The sequence below is a fragment of the Podarcis cretensis genome (genome assembly GCF_951804945.1).
Source record: "Podarcis cretensis genome assembly, chromosome: 3".
Lineage (NCBI taxonomy): Eukaryota > Metazoa > Chordata > Lepidosauria > Squamata > Lacertidae > Podarcis > Podarcis cretensis.
The window spans coordinates 117,798,733-117,815,733 of NC_137172.1; the positions used below are offsets into that span (position 1 = coordinate 117,798,733).

The 17,001-nt window shown below is 41.4% G+C and overlaps 1 protein-coding gene across 1 annotated transcript in view; it reads right to left on the reverse strand.

Annotated features, from left to right (window-relative positions):
* Nucleotides 1-17,001, reverse strand: part of WDFY2 (WD repeat and FYVE domain containing 2) — a 56,588-nt gene that overhangs the window by 11,512 nt on the left and 28,075 nt on the right. The window contains exons 2-5 of the mRNA XM_079969988.1: nucleotides 16,439-16,506; nucleotides 11,273-11,346; nucleotides 3,763-3,817; nucleotides 990-1,140 (exon numbers count right to left, since the gene is read on the reverse strand). Coding sequence (XP_079826114.1) covers nucleotides 990-1,140; nucleotides 3,763-3,817; nucleotides 11,273-11,346; nucleotides 16,439-16,506 — 348 coding nt within the window. The remainder of the gene's footprint in view (nucleotides 1-989; nucleotides 1,141-3,762; nucleotides 3,818-11,272; nucleotides 11,347-16,438; nucleotides 16,507-17,001) is intronic.

The window sequence follows — 17,001 nt, forward strand, 5'->3', positions numbered from 1 at the left end:
CTCAGGAATCTAACAAGGTTCTAACTCTTTAAAAGTGTATGTGGTGCTACCTTTTTGAATGACTTTGCACAGCAATCCCCGAAGGACTACGGTTGCACCTCAGGGCTGCTGGGCAAGAGGCAACATCCGTACAACTCATCTGGCAAGCACTTGACCACAGCAGCACACAGCACATGCTCACAACTCACAGTCTGCCTTACACTGCTCAACCTCAACAAGATCATGGTCCCTGGAAAGGGATGCTTTTCATTATGTGTCTGTACATGCCAGAAAATACCTGGGCAATGGAAGCTTTAAGTCTCATGCACGAGAGGAAAGGACTACTATACTATGGATCTATTCATGTTTTTCAGTGACAGCAAATTCATTTTCTATGTGGCACCAAAAAATTTCTGCCTTGGTAATGTTTGTCTTTACAGAACACACTATCAGAGGCATTCACTCATTCAAATGCAGACGTATAGAAATTTCTACTAGTTAACCCCAGCAGCAAGCAACACACAAACCACAAATGCTAGTGTAAGTCAGCGCTTAAACCTCAGAATGTTAATTAACCACAACCAACCACAAACATGAAATCTTGCTGCCCAGATTTGCATCCCTAATTCATGCTACAGTTTTTGTTTCCCTGAGATGTTAAAGTGACTTGAAATTAATAACCTGGAAAGTGGTTAAGGGATTGCTTTTTGAGAAAAAAGGTTATTTAAGAAAAGTTTTGGATTCCCCTAATGGCACAATATTAAATTATTTGCTGTTTATACTGCTTATATGTTGTGACCTGCTGCAAGGCTCAGTTTACTTTCGGCAGCTCTTTTTGGCAGCAAAGTCACTTGTACAAATTCTATGCTCACCATTTTTGGAGCACAACAAGGTTATGAAAACGTAAACTCTGAAAGCTCTTTTAAATCCTTAAGAATTAAAGCAACACACACATACACACAGCCAAAAAAAAGGCGAATGAGAGATGCCACAATTACTGTAAAGGATACTGGAGTCCACAGGCACCTGCACTAATGCGGTAACTGCCAAGTCGCTGCCCACTTTCTGAGCAATGCCATGTGAAATGCTTATCCTGTCCTATGCTCAGGATCCATTCCATCTCCAGAACAAACAGAACCATCAAAACCCTGCTCTGGTGAGCTGCAAAAGGAAAGAGGAAGAGAGGCATTAACATATTGTGTGGGAGTTTCTCTATCTCTTTTCTCCATCTCCACCTCCCATCTTCTACTCCATCCTTAAAGGTAAAGGGACCCCCGGCCGTCAGGTCCAGTTGCGGACGACTCTGGGGTTGCGGCGCTCATCTCGCTTTACTGGCTGAGGGAGCCGGCGTACAGCTTCCGGGTCATGTGGCCGGCATGACTAAGCCGCTTCTGGCGAACCAGAGCAGCACAACAAAACACCGTTTACCTTCCCGCCGGAGCGGTACCTATTTATCTACTTGCACTGGTGTGCTTTCGACCTGCTAGGTTGGCAGGAGCTGGGACCGAGCAATGGGAGCTCACCCCGTCGCGGGGATTCGAACCACTGATCTTCTGATCGGCAAGCCCAAGGCTCTGTGGTTTGGACCTGCGCTATTCACATTTCTTCCATGCTACCCTAATCTGTGCTATTTTCATGTATTCTTTAATGCCATTAAAATGGGGTGGGAGGATCAGGCCTGGTGTAAGCCTGAATCAGCTAGAGAGAAGCAAAGTGTTGGTGGGTGGGGGGTGCATGTTTGGGGTGGGGGGAGAAATAATAGTTGGCTGAACAGAGTATACGGCCCTAAAAATGTGCTGCAATTAAATGCGGTGTTTTGGATGTCAGAAAAGCACAACTGACCAAAAGATGAGGCAGCAAAATGCCAGTGTAATCTATTCCTGTTTTCAATGACCATAGTTCTTTCACCAGGGGAGAGAGACCTGAGGTTCTCCAGATGCTGGATGATGGGACTGCAGCTCAGCAACATCTGGAAGGCCACAGGTTCCCTACCCCTGTTCAACACCAATAGGAGAGAACAAAGGGAACAAAAGCCTCTGCAATCACTACCACATGCAATAAATTCACACCACATTTAAGATTCCAGAATTGTTACATCATCAATTTTGTGGTTGTTTTTTTTCTGGGTCCACCACAGCAGTTAGCCATTTTATTTGCATTCTCCCCATTAAAAGCTGGGGGGGGGGAGTTTACTCAAACAAACAATCAATCCAATTATGTTCAATCCAATTATGTTATTTATTATTGCTGTAATTTATTAACCACCTTCTACAAATATGCCTTAGGGCAATGTACACAATATGGTAATAACAACTGAAAAATGAATTAGAGTGCTGATTAGCCTTCTTCCTCTCATCAGCTCCATGTCACACAATGCTATTCAAGACAGCTTTTGTTAAAGAAACCACTGTTTCGAAACACCATGCTTTTGGATTCCCAAATGCTGGCGCTTGGACCAAAATGTTAGAAATGTGTGCGCCGCTGAGCACAAGAGAGCGCAAGCGGGAGAACTGTGGCGGCTGCAGCATGCAGAAGCCAGAGCACAGCTTAAGTACCCTGGGGAGGATACAGAAAAGGCTGGAGAGAACTAAAGGATGTGCTGAGAAATTGGCTTTGATGAGAAAACTGGCTTCCTACAGTTGTAACAAGAGGTTTATTAAACACCTCCGCAGGCTCTGAAAAACCAAATGCAAACTGCAAACACAGTGTACAGACCAAACAGGTATAAAATTATGATGAAATCAGTGGTTTTTTAAAAAGAGGCCAGAGCTGAGCAGCTCTAGGAGACCTTAAGTATCAGCGATCACCTTATAGCTTTGAGAACTACAGATTTAACTATCATTCAGGTTACATGTTCTTTGTGGAGTCCAATGCACAAGGCTGCCTTTTTGAAGTGCACAAAGCTTCCAGAACTATTTCATGCTCTATTAAAAAAAAAAAGAGTTCAGCAATTCCTAAGGGATTTGCTATGGATCTGGGAGCCTAAAAGATGCCACACATAGGGAAGAGGCTGAGCTGATTTCGCTTTGTAAGCGACAAAACACGGAACAGAACAATAAATGAAATGCATAGAAATGTAATGTCATTCTTTAAATGCCTTTCACTCTGTCCCTGTGATTCTCCTGACAGTGTTTTGAGGTGTGGATGGTCATTCTGATCCACATACAGCAAACTGCCCCTTCGTTTGGCCTCTGAATCTCATGTTCTGCAACCATGTGGTATCTGAAGAAGTGTTCATGCACACGAAAGCTTATACCCAGAACAAACTTAGTTGGTCTCTAATATGGTACTGGGCAATTTTTTAATTTTTTTATTTATTTCGACTGCATCAAGACCAACACGGCTACCTACCTGAATGTGGCGTTTTTGTTACTATACTATGTTTTCACACAAAAGCAATAGGTCTGGGAAGTATACAACTCATTTCAAACTCACTTGATATTTTCAAAGTGCATACTTGAAAAATGATCAAGTTCTTTTTTTAAAAAAAATGAATTCATTTCAAAAAAGTAAGCACAATAGCAGCCAAACTATTACTTCATAATCCATAATCTAACAGTGAAGAGGACAGAACAGATTAAAAGTTTTGGAGATGTTTTGGCTTGTTTGCAAAACCATTCTAAACTTTCCCAGAAAACAGTCTCAGGCCTGCCAGAACTTTAAAAAGAGCTGATCTAAATATTCATAAGCCTATGTGGTTTCTCGTTTTGAAGGCCTATGAGGCAAGATAAGATCAAAGTAAACCTCTTTTTTTTCCTCTACAAGTAAGATTGTATCTCTTACCCTGGTAACTTTTAACTGGAGTCATCTTGTTGTAATCTTCTGATAAAATAAATTCCTGGAAAATAACAAAGTAGCCGCTTTAGAATGTGAAGTATGAAGTAGATATCTACAGAGTAGTTTGCAATGTAATGTTTCTTGTTAAAATCCAAGAATTTATCACTTTGTTCATTGCTCTGGATTGGAGTCGCATCTTTTTAGATCAACATGTGTGGAAAGTTAAGCTCATCAACTCCATCTGCCCAGTTAGCAATACAGAAGAGATGTATGGGTATCACAGTTAGGCATGCATGGAACCTATATCCCTGGCCTGTCTTCTCTGCCTCTTCACACTCTGCGGATAGCTGTGGAAAGTCCACAGTATGGCTTGCATATCTTTGCTTTCCTCAATACACTTGTGGGCATGCAGCACTCCCTCCTTACTCCATCCTCCAAAACAGCAGAGATGCATTACAGCAATGGGCTAGAAGCTGTGTGCATGTTTACTAGCAGCGGAAGGAAATTCATATTTCCACTGAGAACACATCAAGAGAGTCACCTTCAGATTCAGTTTCTGTTTCTCCCTGCCCTCCTTTTTGTCAGGTATATGGAATCATTTTATTTTATTTTATTTTCTTGCAGGAAATATTTATAGGTTGCCTTCATAGAACTCATGCAAGATGATAACAATAATAATAATAACAATAATAATAATTTATACCCTGCCCATCTGGCTGGGTTTCGCCAGCCACTCTGGGCGGCTTCCAACCGAATATTAAAAACAATACAGCATCAAACATTACAAACTTCACTAAACAGGGCTGCCCTCAGTTGTCTTTTAAAAGTAAAATTCTCTTTTAAAAGATCGCTTACACAACAGTTAAATATACAAGTGAACAGGGAAATCATTTGCACTGGCAGGCACTGGTTCTTTTTTCCCGACGGTAAGTCAATCAGACATCCAGAACCTTGTGTCTGATTATAACAGCCCCCCAACTGGCAAGACAAACATATACATGTGCAAAGAACTATTGCCAAGGAAATAGTGCTCATTACTTGTGTCTCATTCTAACTGAACAGGACGTTAACACTTGGGTGAAAGTGCACTGGCTCCTTTGAGCTAAAGGAAGCAAGACTTTTATGCCGCACTGATGTTACAGTTTCACAATACTGACAATGAGACTCATGAGTACTGTTCATTCAGACCAAGCATCTGTGTCCTTAGGCAGGCATGTGATTTAGATTAAGAAGCAGAAGGGAAAGTTGCGCAAGGCAGTTTGGAGGAAGAAATCAAACGAGGAACTAAATAGCGAGGACAAAACGAGAGGACGCCAGCAATGACAGGAAAATCATCGTTACCACCACCAAAATCCTATCCCAATTTTTTTATTCTATAAAGTACTCAATAAGAAAGGTAAATGTGGGTATCTCAGAAACCCAGCTTAGCACAGATCTCAAAAAGATGACAAATTTACATGAAGGTAGTACTGCCTCCATTTCTTCCCCTTCTATTTGCCAGGTCCCATCACCTCCTGGCAAATCGAAGGGGAAGAAATGGAGGCAGTGAGAGATTTTACTTTCTTGGGCTCCACGATCACTGAAGATGGTGACAGCAGCTACGAAATTAAAAGACGCCTGCTTCTTGGGAGAAAAGCAATGACAAACCTAGACAGCATCTTAAAAAGTAGAGACATCACCTTGCCAACAAAGGTCTGTATAGTCAAAGCTATGGTTTTCCCAGTAGTGATGTATGGAAGTGAGAGCTGGACCATAAAGAAGGCTGATCGCCGAAGAATTGATGCTTTTGAATTCTGGTGCTGGAGGAGACTCTTGAGAGTCCCCTGGGCTGCAAGAAGATCAAACCTCTCCATTCTGAAGGAAATCAGCCCTGAGTGCTCACTGGAAGGACAAATCCTGAAGCTGAGGCTCCAATACTTTGGCCACCTCATGAGAAGAGAAGACTCCCTGGAAAAGACCCTGATGTTGGGAAAGATGGAGGGCACAAGGAGAAGGGGACGACAGAGGACGAGATGGTTGGACAGTGTTCTCAAAGCTACTAACATGAATTTGACCAAACTGCGGGAAGCAGTGGAAGACAGGAGTGCCTGGCGTGCTCTGGTTCAGGGGGTCACGAAGAGTCGGACATGACTAAATGACTAAACAACAAGAAGCACAAAGTCATGAGGAGAAACTGAAAATCTGTAAATTTCACCCAAGTTTGTTTTGTTTTTTTTCACCCAATGGCTTTAAGACAAAATAACAGCAAGCATTATTACGTGGAATCTAAGGGAGACTTAGACCCACTCATCTTGAGGAGAGATCAGCCTGGGTAGAACTGCAACCCTGCCCAGAGCTTTGCTTGAGGTTTTTGCTGCTTCACACAACAAGCAAAGCTAAATGCTTATCTTTCTCACATGCATATCTTCCTCTGCCCAGTCAGGCATTACTGCTGCAATTTGACAATACTAAAGAACCCAGTTCTCCGGCAACTTGATCACATACTTTCTATTCATAATCCATGAATGGAAGAAAAATCAGAAATCCAGCTTTGCCCTTTGTGTTCTGTTCGTATGCAAATATTTATTAATTTCAATTGCCATACAAACCCCCGCATGGTAACCCAGATGATCACAATGTTTAACAGCAGTAAGCCTTGTGAAAAAAGAAGAAAAAAAAAGCTACTCACAGCAATCACTGGAAACTTGTCAATAAAACAGAACCCAGACTTTACTGACTATGCTACCAGTACAGATCAATATCCAACTTTGACCTCACTCAAATATGCTTATTGATCTTATATCCTACGGTCAATTCCCTGCTGGCAGTTTCATTTCTGTTACCCATTCCACTTCCTCTCTGCAGCTTAGGAAGGAAAATGGAGGTTCCTTCCCTCCACTTCAGGCGACTTCGTTGCACAACAGCCAGGCCTCAAGAAAGGCAAGACTCTAATGGCCTTGACTTTTGGACTCTTACATGCCAAAGACAACACAGCTTTGTAATGCTGTGAAGATTCAGCAACACACTGACTTAAGGGGAGACGGGAAACATTCTTTAAAAAAAAATCACAGGAGAATCCCACCCTCTCTTGGGAGTGCACAAATTGTTCAGGATTAGAAGAGAATAAAAGGTTCACAGAAAATGATCTATTATCAGTACATATGATAAAGCCTGGCTCAAATTAAAAAGCGACTCGAATATACCGTATTTTTCCATGTATAAGACTAGGTTATTCCCCCTAACAATAATGTCAGAAATTAGGGGGTGTCTTATACACGGGGCCATTTCCCCCCATTTTCTTAAATCTGAGTCCCCAAAAATGTCTTATACATGGGGGCGTCTTATAGACAGAAAAATGCGGTATTTTGTTTGCTTTTTAAAAAGTACATTTTAAAGAGTGCACGTCTGTTGGGATAAACTGATAAAGAAGATAAGGAAATCCAAGATTTCTGAAGACAAGGATTTGGAAAAAGAATGGAGCTGGAGGAGACAGCTGGAAGGGAAAGGGGGAAGAAAACAATATTATTTGCTCTCATTTCTTCCCAGCACCTCTTTTAAAATGCTGTCATTGGCTTGCACAAAATTAAACAATCGCAATGGAAGAACAACAGCGTTTGTTGTATGGTGAGCGACCCTGTGATCACACCTACAAGTTGTGTGAACAAATAACTACTGGGAAAGATGTGCCCCCCTTTTCTTAGCCTAATAAAAAGGGGAGCGAGCTAGAAGAATTACGATTGAGGCTGAAATTGTGTGACTAGAATGCTGCACAACTGCAAGTACCCCAAAGAGTCCAGTGAATTCAACTCAGCCCGAGTGGCGTAGCGTGGGTTGTCAGCACCCGGGGCAAGGCAAGTAATTTGCGCCCCCTAACCCGTGGATTTGCGCCCACTAACCCGTGGATTTGCGCCCCCTAACCCTAACCCCCAGATGTTGCGCCCGGTGCGGCCAGCCCCCCCTGAACCCCCCATGCTACGCCACTGCTCAGCCCCATCCCTGAGACACATGCTCTTAATCAGCTAGTGAGTTAACTTTTTTTCTTCTGGAACCAAAAAACCCTCAATGTGGTTTACAAAAGATAAAACAGTAAAATCAAGAAAAAGTCACCCCCATGCTTTAAAACACATGACAGTCAAAATACTAAAACAGATTTAAGGTTACCTGAAGTTTCTAAGCATGTGGGTAGGCTTGTCTTAAACAGGAATGTTTTTAGCAGGTGCCTAAAAGGATACGGTGTAGGTGCTTGCTAGATCTCAACAGGCAGGGAGTTCCAAAGTTCAGGGGCTTCCCCACTAAATGATAAGAGTTCTTACAAGCCACTCTTCTCATTGGCAAAGCCAGTTCCAAGCCATTTTGCTGTCTTGAGGCAGGATGGTGCCCTCAACAACTCATGCAGATGCTGGCTAGACTGGCTCATGGTGAATCTTACTTCAACGCTGGTGACAGGAGAGTGTTCTCCACCTCACCCAAGGGAGGGAGATAGCTAAAGTGGTGCAGGGCAAGCCACACAAAGCTCTGTTTGTTTAACCTAAACTTAATTACCTGTACTGTAGTCGAAAACCATGAACTCCTGCCTTTCCTGTGAACTAATAATTGGCCCCCTTTTTTCACAAAGAGATGCAAACATCTGCTAAGTGTCAGCACCTCGCCCTCGATCTCCTCTTCTTTGGGAGTGCAAACTGCAAAAAGAACTTTCCTAATTCCGTGTCATCTCTACATTCTTGTTCGTCTGGGTACTGTTCATTTGAAGATTGTTAGCTAAAGCAACAGGAGCTCCCTTTGTGGCACTCGGTAGAAAGGTTTGGTCTATCTAAGCAGTTGTGTTTGGGCTGCTTGTATTGATACTCTGATTGATACAAGATCGTTAAAGCTGAAATGGACTTTTGCCATCTGTAAACTGTAAACCATCTTTATAATGTAACAACCTCATTACAATAATTAATGTGAATGTTATGTGATAATTTGCCATTTGTAATATTGGTGAACTGGAAAGTTTTACATCATTCTGCAATAAATTCATGCACTGATATTTATTTCAGGATTTGATTATGGTTATACGATAATGTTTTTGTATTGTCACTGGACAGTCTCTCCACCATGATATTTTACTGCTACATTTCATATGTTGAATACCCATTTTACAGTAGTTCCTTCTAGCTCATCTTCCATGAGCTAGATACCATGAGGTATCATTCAAAATATTTGAATTCCCTCAAAAGCCTTTCTGAAATCCAATAATATTTTCCTTCTGTTTATTTTGCCAATTGCAATCAAAAGAGCTGTGCTGGCGTAAAACCATGTTGACTGCTAATAAACACTTCCTTTCTTCTAGGTGCTTACGGCTTTGGTGTTTAATATCTGCTCTAATATCTTCTCAGGTCAAGGAAGTCAAATGAGTAAGTCCAACAGCAAGTTGCTGCTTCAATGATCAAATACTGTGCAAATTCTTCCAGGGACCAAGCTAGTTTGCTCTGTACTTCCCTGCATAAAGGTTTCTATTTTGGAAAGTGGACCATCTAACTCCTGTAAGAAAGTCATCAACTATCATCTACCTGCAGCAGAAAACGAGGGATGGGAAACATGGGATAGCAGGGACTTCAGGAACTGGTGCCTAGTTGCCTTGTTTTCCCCTTCCCTCCTGTTTTGTTAAACATTTTAGAGTATAAACCTGCCAGTACGGAATATCTTGTTTTTTTATTAATGCTGAGTGTTGAGTTACGCTTCAAGCAATTTGATGATTAATAGTAAATCCACACCCCTCCCCAAAAGAAAAGAGTATCAGGAAGATGATTCCAAGGGATGAGTCTCTGAACTGAGCGGAATGCACAACAACAGACAAGTTAAAACAGTCATTTTCCTGGACTTTAAAAAGAGCTTCTTTATATCAGCTTTCAAGTGATACCACGTTTTATGTCCTTTTTTTGAGATGCTTGTCTCCCATTCTTTCCCATTTTATCTCACGTTTTAATATCAATATGGCGTTTGTGGAACTGTTCCATCAGTTTGCTGAAAGCCATGTTGTAAATTCGGTGACTTTAAAGGCAGGGGGAAAGCCTTTAATACAAGAGACCTGGCTGATTTGAATTCAGACCAATTCAATGTTTTTGGAGCTGGCCCTTCGTTGCCCAGATCTCTCTTCACTATTCCCCACTCTGGTGTTTGCAAGTACTGCTAAATGCCTCATTATTTGCGAGGACTGTGACAAAATAGGTCAGGAGGTCATTTCTGTTTTCCTCTAGCTCACTGTAGTCTGCCTCACACAGCAAAAGGACAGAGGCAGCTACAGGGGCCTTAGGGAAGGGGGAAAGGAAAGAAAAAGTGAAGAAGTTACACTGCGCCTTCAGGATATATTTTGAGATTCCCAACTGAAAGTAGCCTATAAACAAAAGGACAGCTAGCACTACCAGCCTCAAGATGAAGAGAAAAACGTGTCTAGTTCTTAATTTTTTCCCGTGGAAAGATTTCGGTTTCACAAGTTCATTAGTAACAATGAATGGATGCAAACTGCAAATACTGCATTAGGCAAGCTTAGCCATTTCACCATTCAGTTTTGCCTATTAAAAGCTAGTAAAATAGACACACTAAATTAGATCACTCTCTAGGGCTGGGGTGGGGAACCTCTGGCCCACCAGATGTTTCTATTTAGCCAAGCTGGCTGGGGTTCATGGGGGAAGTATTTCGGCAGGATCTGGATTGCCAAAGGCTTCCCACCCTGACTCTAGGGCAGTGTTTCCCAAAAATGGGCCTCCAGCTGTTTTTGAACTACAATTCCCATCATCCCTGACCACTGGTCTTGCTAGCTAGGGATGATGGGAGTTGTAGTCCAAAAACAGCTGGAGGCCCAAGGTTGGGAAACACTGCTCTAGGGCACCAGGAAGTTTTATGGTGTAAATTATCCTATGCATTTTGCCCTAATTTGCATAGGAGTAATTTCCAGAAAACCCACATTACTGGACCTCAGATCTGTGCAACAGGAAGGATGGCAACAGATGAGCATTCCTAACCCTGGCAAGACGACGCAGCTCACAATAAATGAGCTGGCAAGAATGGAAGCTGAAGAGCTTGCACTTTCTTCAAGTCTTAACATCGCCTTAGAAAACTAGCATTATTGAAGCTTGCTACAGCTAGGAATTTCCGTCCACGGGGCAGGCTTCTAATTCTTTGCACAAACCTATCTCTGAACTCTTGGCACTGTACAGATCTATGTACCTAGTAAACAAAGTAGGAAAAAAGCAGGAGTTTTCTCAGAATACCACCCTTGATATACTGTAAAGCGCCTTGTGATCTTCAGATGCAGGACAGTACAGAAATTTAATAAATAAAATAATATTTAAATGTTTTACTCATGATTATATAAGTGCTACTGAATGAAGGAATAAAATTTGCTTGCAACATGCCATTTCCTGTACCGTAGATTTCAGCTCCATTCATCTGCCATTTAATCAAACGCTCAAAAAGGAATTCTCAGAACACAGAGGCCTGCTTTGGAAGTGGATGGGGGCACATCTTAACTAGAAATCTTATCATGTGTACTTACTGAGATTGTACCGTTATCTAGACCGACAGACAGCCTCCTTGTTTCTGGATTAATGCACATGCACGAACACGGAGCTGAAAATGAACATATTGTTGAACTTAAGACCTTTAGTGTTATTGCTCACAAATGTCAAAGGCCAATCAAGGCAGCTTTATTACAGTGTGGGAGACAGGGGCAGATGGGATGGCAAGATAGGAATCTAGTGGATGTCACCTGTTGCTGGTGAACCTTTTAAATGCTCTTTTGGGGAGCAAGGATTTCAGAGGGGGCAAGCTGGGATACCTCGGAACAGGAAGCACATGGCAAGCTTGGGATGAATGTGCTGTTCAATGCCCAGGACAAAGCTGTGCTATATTTGAACTCCTCAAATCAGCTATGAGGCAACCAGGTGTGGATTAGTCTACGGCTCCTCCCATAAGTACACATGGTTACTTGCCCACTGGATAGGAAATATAACTGAATTCACAACTTTTTCATGCTCTTCTACACAGCTCTGATTATAAATCCCCCAAACACTTCCTAGTTCTGTGCTGCCTTGGCTTCCAAACGGCATCCTAGCAACGTTATGTTCTGACAAGGTTCTATGTCTGCGATCTTTATTCTTGTTTCAGTGAATACATGAATACACTCCTGTATATCGCTCTTGCATTATAATTTGATAGCCTGCTTCTTTCGAATGCTAGAGAAATATACCATAATTATATAAAGTTCAAAATTTCTGTCAGCTCACTTTTGGAGAACAGGACTTTTTTTTTTTAATAATAATTTTTATTAATTTTCCAATTTTAGAACAAAGCAACAACAACAACATAAAAACATCAACAAATACGAACAAATACACAAATATAAATTCTTAACCTCATTTTCATAAACCTCCTTTCTCGGACTTCCCCATACCTCACCCTTTTTGCATCCTTATTTTACAGTTTTTCAGCAACCCTTTTTGCCAATTAAATTTAAACTTGTTATCTTTCTCAGTTTCACCTTAAATCATCAAACAATTTCAGCTGTAATTCTGCATCTTCCTTCCCCTTGACATTTTAGCACTCCTCAATTTTATAACAGTTCTTAAGATATACTTTAAACTTCTTCCAATCTTCCTCCACCGTCTCTTTCTCTTGGTCATGGATTCTGCCAGTCATTTCTGCCAATCCCATAAAGTCGATCACTTTCGACTTCCGGGTTGGCGCCATCGCCGAATGGCGGACTCCCTCCGAGCTCCGGAGGGAGCCTGCTCGGCAGGGGTTGGGTCCTACCGCACCAGCGACGCGGGGACCCTCAAAAACCATGGGCGCTGAAACCCATGGACATGGTGACTCGGCTGGCACCTTTTGCGCCCCCCCTGACCCGCGAAGGAGCCTTTTTAAAGGCTGCGGAGCGGGTGACGGGGTGTGTGTGCTTTGAGTCCTTCGCTTCCCCTGCCGAGCGAAGCCGCATGCCATTTGACGGAGAGCGCTGACTTCTTCTATTGAAAATCTGGACTTAAAAGAATAACCCGTGAGTAATCGGAACCTGGACTAAAAAGGGGGATAATTTTTTTTAAAAAAATTCGGAGCGAGCGGGGGAGGCGCAAAAAGGAAGTCAGCCCCCCCCCTGTTGTAGAAGAGTTAAAGCAAAGGATTTGACAACTAAGATCGAGTGCAACCCTATTTTGACAAAGTTATTAACTTCGCGAGGGAAAATCATAAGACTGAGCTGGAGGAGAAAGGTGGAATTGAATTGAATTAAAAAGCAACCCCCCCCCCGAACCCTGGGAGCGATTTGTGAGAGCGCCGGGAGAAGAGAAATAGAGGTTTTGAAAGCTGTCAAAGAGCTGTCAAAGCGGAAGAATAAAATAGAGATCTTTGTTACGAGGACTTTGCCGGTTACATTTGTTACAAATTGGATACAAATTGTTACAAACAAGGAATAACAAGTTATTTTGACTGGTGGACGTGATCTGGAAGGGAATTTAGTTATTGCAAACCACCTAGAGGAGCCGAGGGACATTACAAGTATTGTTGGCGTGGAATTTGACCAGAACTTTCTATCTCCTGGGAAACTGCAGAAATGGAACACTATTTTGTCTACAGAGGTCTACGCACTAAAGGAGACAATAGATTTATCTACTGAAGAATGAAAGGGACTTGACGTAATGTTTTGTTCTTGAATAACAAGCCTCTGCAGAGGAATTAGAAGCTTTTGGAATTGGAACATTTGTGCAGGAGAGCAGGGGGAAAAAAAAAAAGGAGGAGTGAGATCAACAAGAACAACAAAAATAATAAGAACTGGACAAAGTTGGAAGTGGGAACATTTGGGACATCCAGATTTGACAGGTTTAAAGAAATAAAATTGGAGCTTTTACTCCTAGATATAAAAATCTGGATGGAAGAAATGGGCCTTTTTTGAGACAGACTCCTTCCAAGATTGGACATTCGAAACTAAAGATGACTGGGAAAGGACTGTGGTTTAGAGAGATGTGGGAACTCCAGGAAGACATCAGACGTCGAGGAACATTGGGAACGCAACCGGGAAAGGGGGGAGGGAAATTTGGAATCCAAAGGGCGTAAAATTATTATTTTTATTTTTCTTCTATTGTAATCTGTATTGCATATTAAAGGGGGGAACTCGCGGAAGGGAACAGGTCGATTTTAGGGGATGGGGAAATATTTTTAAAATTGAGTCAATGATAATAAGTTTAAATTTGGGATAAGAACTTGTTGAATTTTTTTTTTGTTTATTTGTAAGAATTGGAATACAGGAGGGGGAGGGGAGGGGAAGTCCCGAAAAGATGTTATTGGGAAAAAGATTTTATGGAAAATCTTAATAAATATCATTAAAAAAAAAAAATAATAATAAAGTCGATCACTTTCGTCTGCCATTCTTCCAGTGTGGGTAATTCTTGTGTCTTCCAATACTTTGCTAGAAGAATCCTTGCTGCTGTAGTGGCGTACATAAAAAAAATCTTATCCTTCCTTGACACCAATTGGCCGACCATGCCCAAGAGAAATGCCTCTGGTTTCTTATGAAAGGTACATTTAAGTACCTTCTTAATTTCGTTATAGATCATTTCCCAAAAGGCTTTAATCTTTGGGCAGGTCCACCAAAGGTGAAAGAAGGTACCTTCAGTCTCATTACATTTCCAGCATTTATTATTGGGCAGATGATAAATCTTCGCAAGCTTGACTGGGGTCATGTACCACCTATAAATCATTTTCATAATGTTTTCTCTTAGGGCATTACATGCCGTGAATTTAATACCGGTGGTCCATAACTGTTCCCAGTCAGCAAACATAATGTCATGACCAATGTCCTGTGCCCATTTAATCATGGCTGATTTAACTGTCTCATCTATTGTATTCCACTTCAGCAGCAAATTGTACATTCTTGATACATTCTTAGTATTGGGTTCTAACAGTTCTGTTTCCAATTTCGATTTCTCCACCTGGAAGCCAATTTTCCTGTCTTGTTTAAAAGTTTCCATTATTTGGTAGTAATGGAGCCAATCTCGCACCTTGGGCTTTAATTTCTCAAAACTCTGTAGTTTAAATTCACCGCTTTCTTGTTCTAAAATTTCAGAATATTTTGGCCATTTGGATTCCATGTTAAGTTTCTTCACCTCCTTAGCCTCCATAGGTGATAACCACCTAGGAGTTTTATTTTCCAACAAATCCTTATATCGAATCCAGACATTATATAGTGCTTTCCTAACAATATGGTTTTTAAAACCCTTATGAACTTTAACCTTGTCGTACCATAAATGTGCATGCCAGCCAAACCTATTGTCAAATCCTTCCAAATCTAGAATATCTGCATTCTCAAGAAGTAGCCAATCTTTCAACCAGCAGAAAGCTGCCGATTCATAGTACAGTCTCAAATCCGGCAGGGCAAACCCCCCCCCTCTTTCTTTTGCATCAGTAAGTATCTTAAATTTTATTCTGGGCTTTTTGCCCTGCCAGATAAATTTAGATATATCTTTCTGCCACTTCTTGAAACAATCTAGTTTATCCACAATTTGTAATGTCTGAAACAAAAATAACATTCTAGGCAATACATTCATTTTGATCACTGCAATTCGGCCTAACAAGGAAAGCTTCAGATTCGACCATATTTCTAGATCTTTCTTTACCTCTGTCCAGCATTTATCATAATTGTCTTTAAATAAATTCACATTTTTAGATGTCATGTTAATCACCAAGTATTTTACTTTCTTTGCCACCATTAACCCAGTTTCATTTTGGAATCTCTCTCTTTCAAGATTTGTTAAGTTTTTTTTCCAGAACTTTAGTTTTTTGTTTGTTCAACTTGAATCCTGCCACCTGATGAAAGAATTGAATTAACTCTAAAACTCTTTTTGTACTAGTGTCTGGCTCTTGTAAAGTCAATACTAGGTCATCTGCAAATGCCTTCAATTTATAGTATTTAGCTCCGACCTGAACTCCTTTTACCAGCTGGTCCCCCCTAATCATGTTCAACAAAACCTCCAGGACTGATATAAAAAGTAATGGGGATATCGGGCACCCCTGCCGTGTCCCTTTTTCTATGGAAAGTTCATCAGTAACCACGTTATGAGAACAGGACTTTTTAAAAAGCCTGATTAATGTAGTAATTTTAAAGCCTATGTTGCCTGGAAGAAGCTGATTTTGATCAATGGTAAAAAATGGTGAAGCTGAGAGATAATCAATTCTGGTTTTTAAACTAATTTCGGTTCTGCTGTATTTAATAATGACACAGAAAATGCCTCTTGCTAACAGTTAAGCTGAGCTTTTGATTTTAAGTTAACACACCGCCTGAAGTACTACACAAATTTAAGTTTACTTTCTTCCTATCAATGTTTTCTTTTTCATGTCTTTGGGAATCTCAAACAGGAAGGATATTCAATGCTACAGGAACATCATAGGCCGGGGTAGTCTATAGGATGCCTTCCAGATGTTGCTAAACAACAGCCCCCCATCAGCCTCAGCTAGCAGAGTCAATGGACACAGATAGAAAGTGGAGTCCAAGAACACAGGTGTCACATTGGTTATATTTGCCAAACACCAGAATACTTTTGATTTTGAAAGTTCGACATATTTAATTGCCATCAGAATTATGGAAGATCCACACTGTGTTCCCAACAGCTAATTATTGGTGGGAGTGGTGTTGAAAATTGAGAATTAAAATGGACTAAAGATTGCAAATACTTACAAGGCAGTGAATGGTATATGCTAGGCCAATACTGACCACTGTCTCTCTTCAGCCACACACGAACAGTTCTGTAAAAGAAAGGGAGGAAGCATCTTTAGCATTTCCCCATCATTGGTGGTTCTCATTCAAAAAATGGACACAAGTGCTAGCTGAGGATTTGGCTAACTCGACTTGGAAGCCTTGCCAACCAATAAGGATTAACCCCAACATGGAATACCAACATTAATCCCAATGGGCCCCATGCCTTCACATAAGGAATATGGAAAAGCAGCTTGGTAAGCCATAAGCAACTGCATCAAACAGTCTTATCTTGCCACTTATTTCCTGAATCTTTTTTTGAAAAGCAACTTATACAGTGGACACTCGGGTTGCAAACGTGATCTGTGCAGGATGCATGTTCACAACCCGCAGCGTCTGCAACTCACAGCGGTGCGTCTGTGCATGGGCGGGTTGTGATTTGGCGCATCTGCACATAGCACAATTTGGCACTTCTGCGCATGCGCGACCACTGAAACCTGGACGTAACCCATTCCGGTACAGTGGTGCCTTGCAAGACGAAAAGA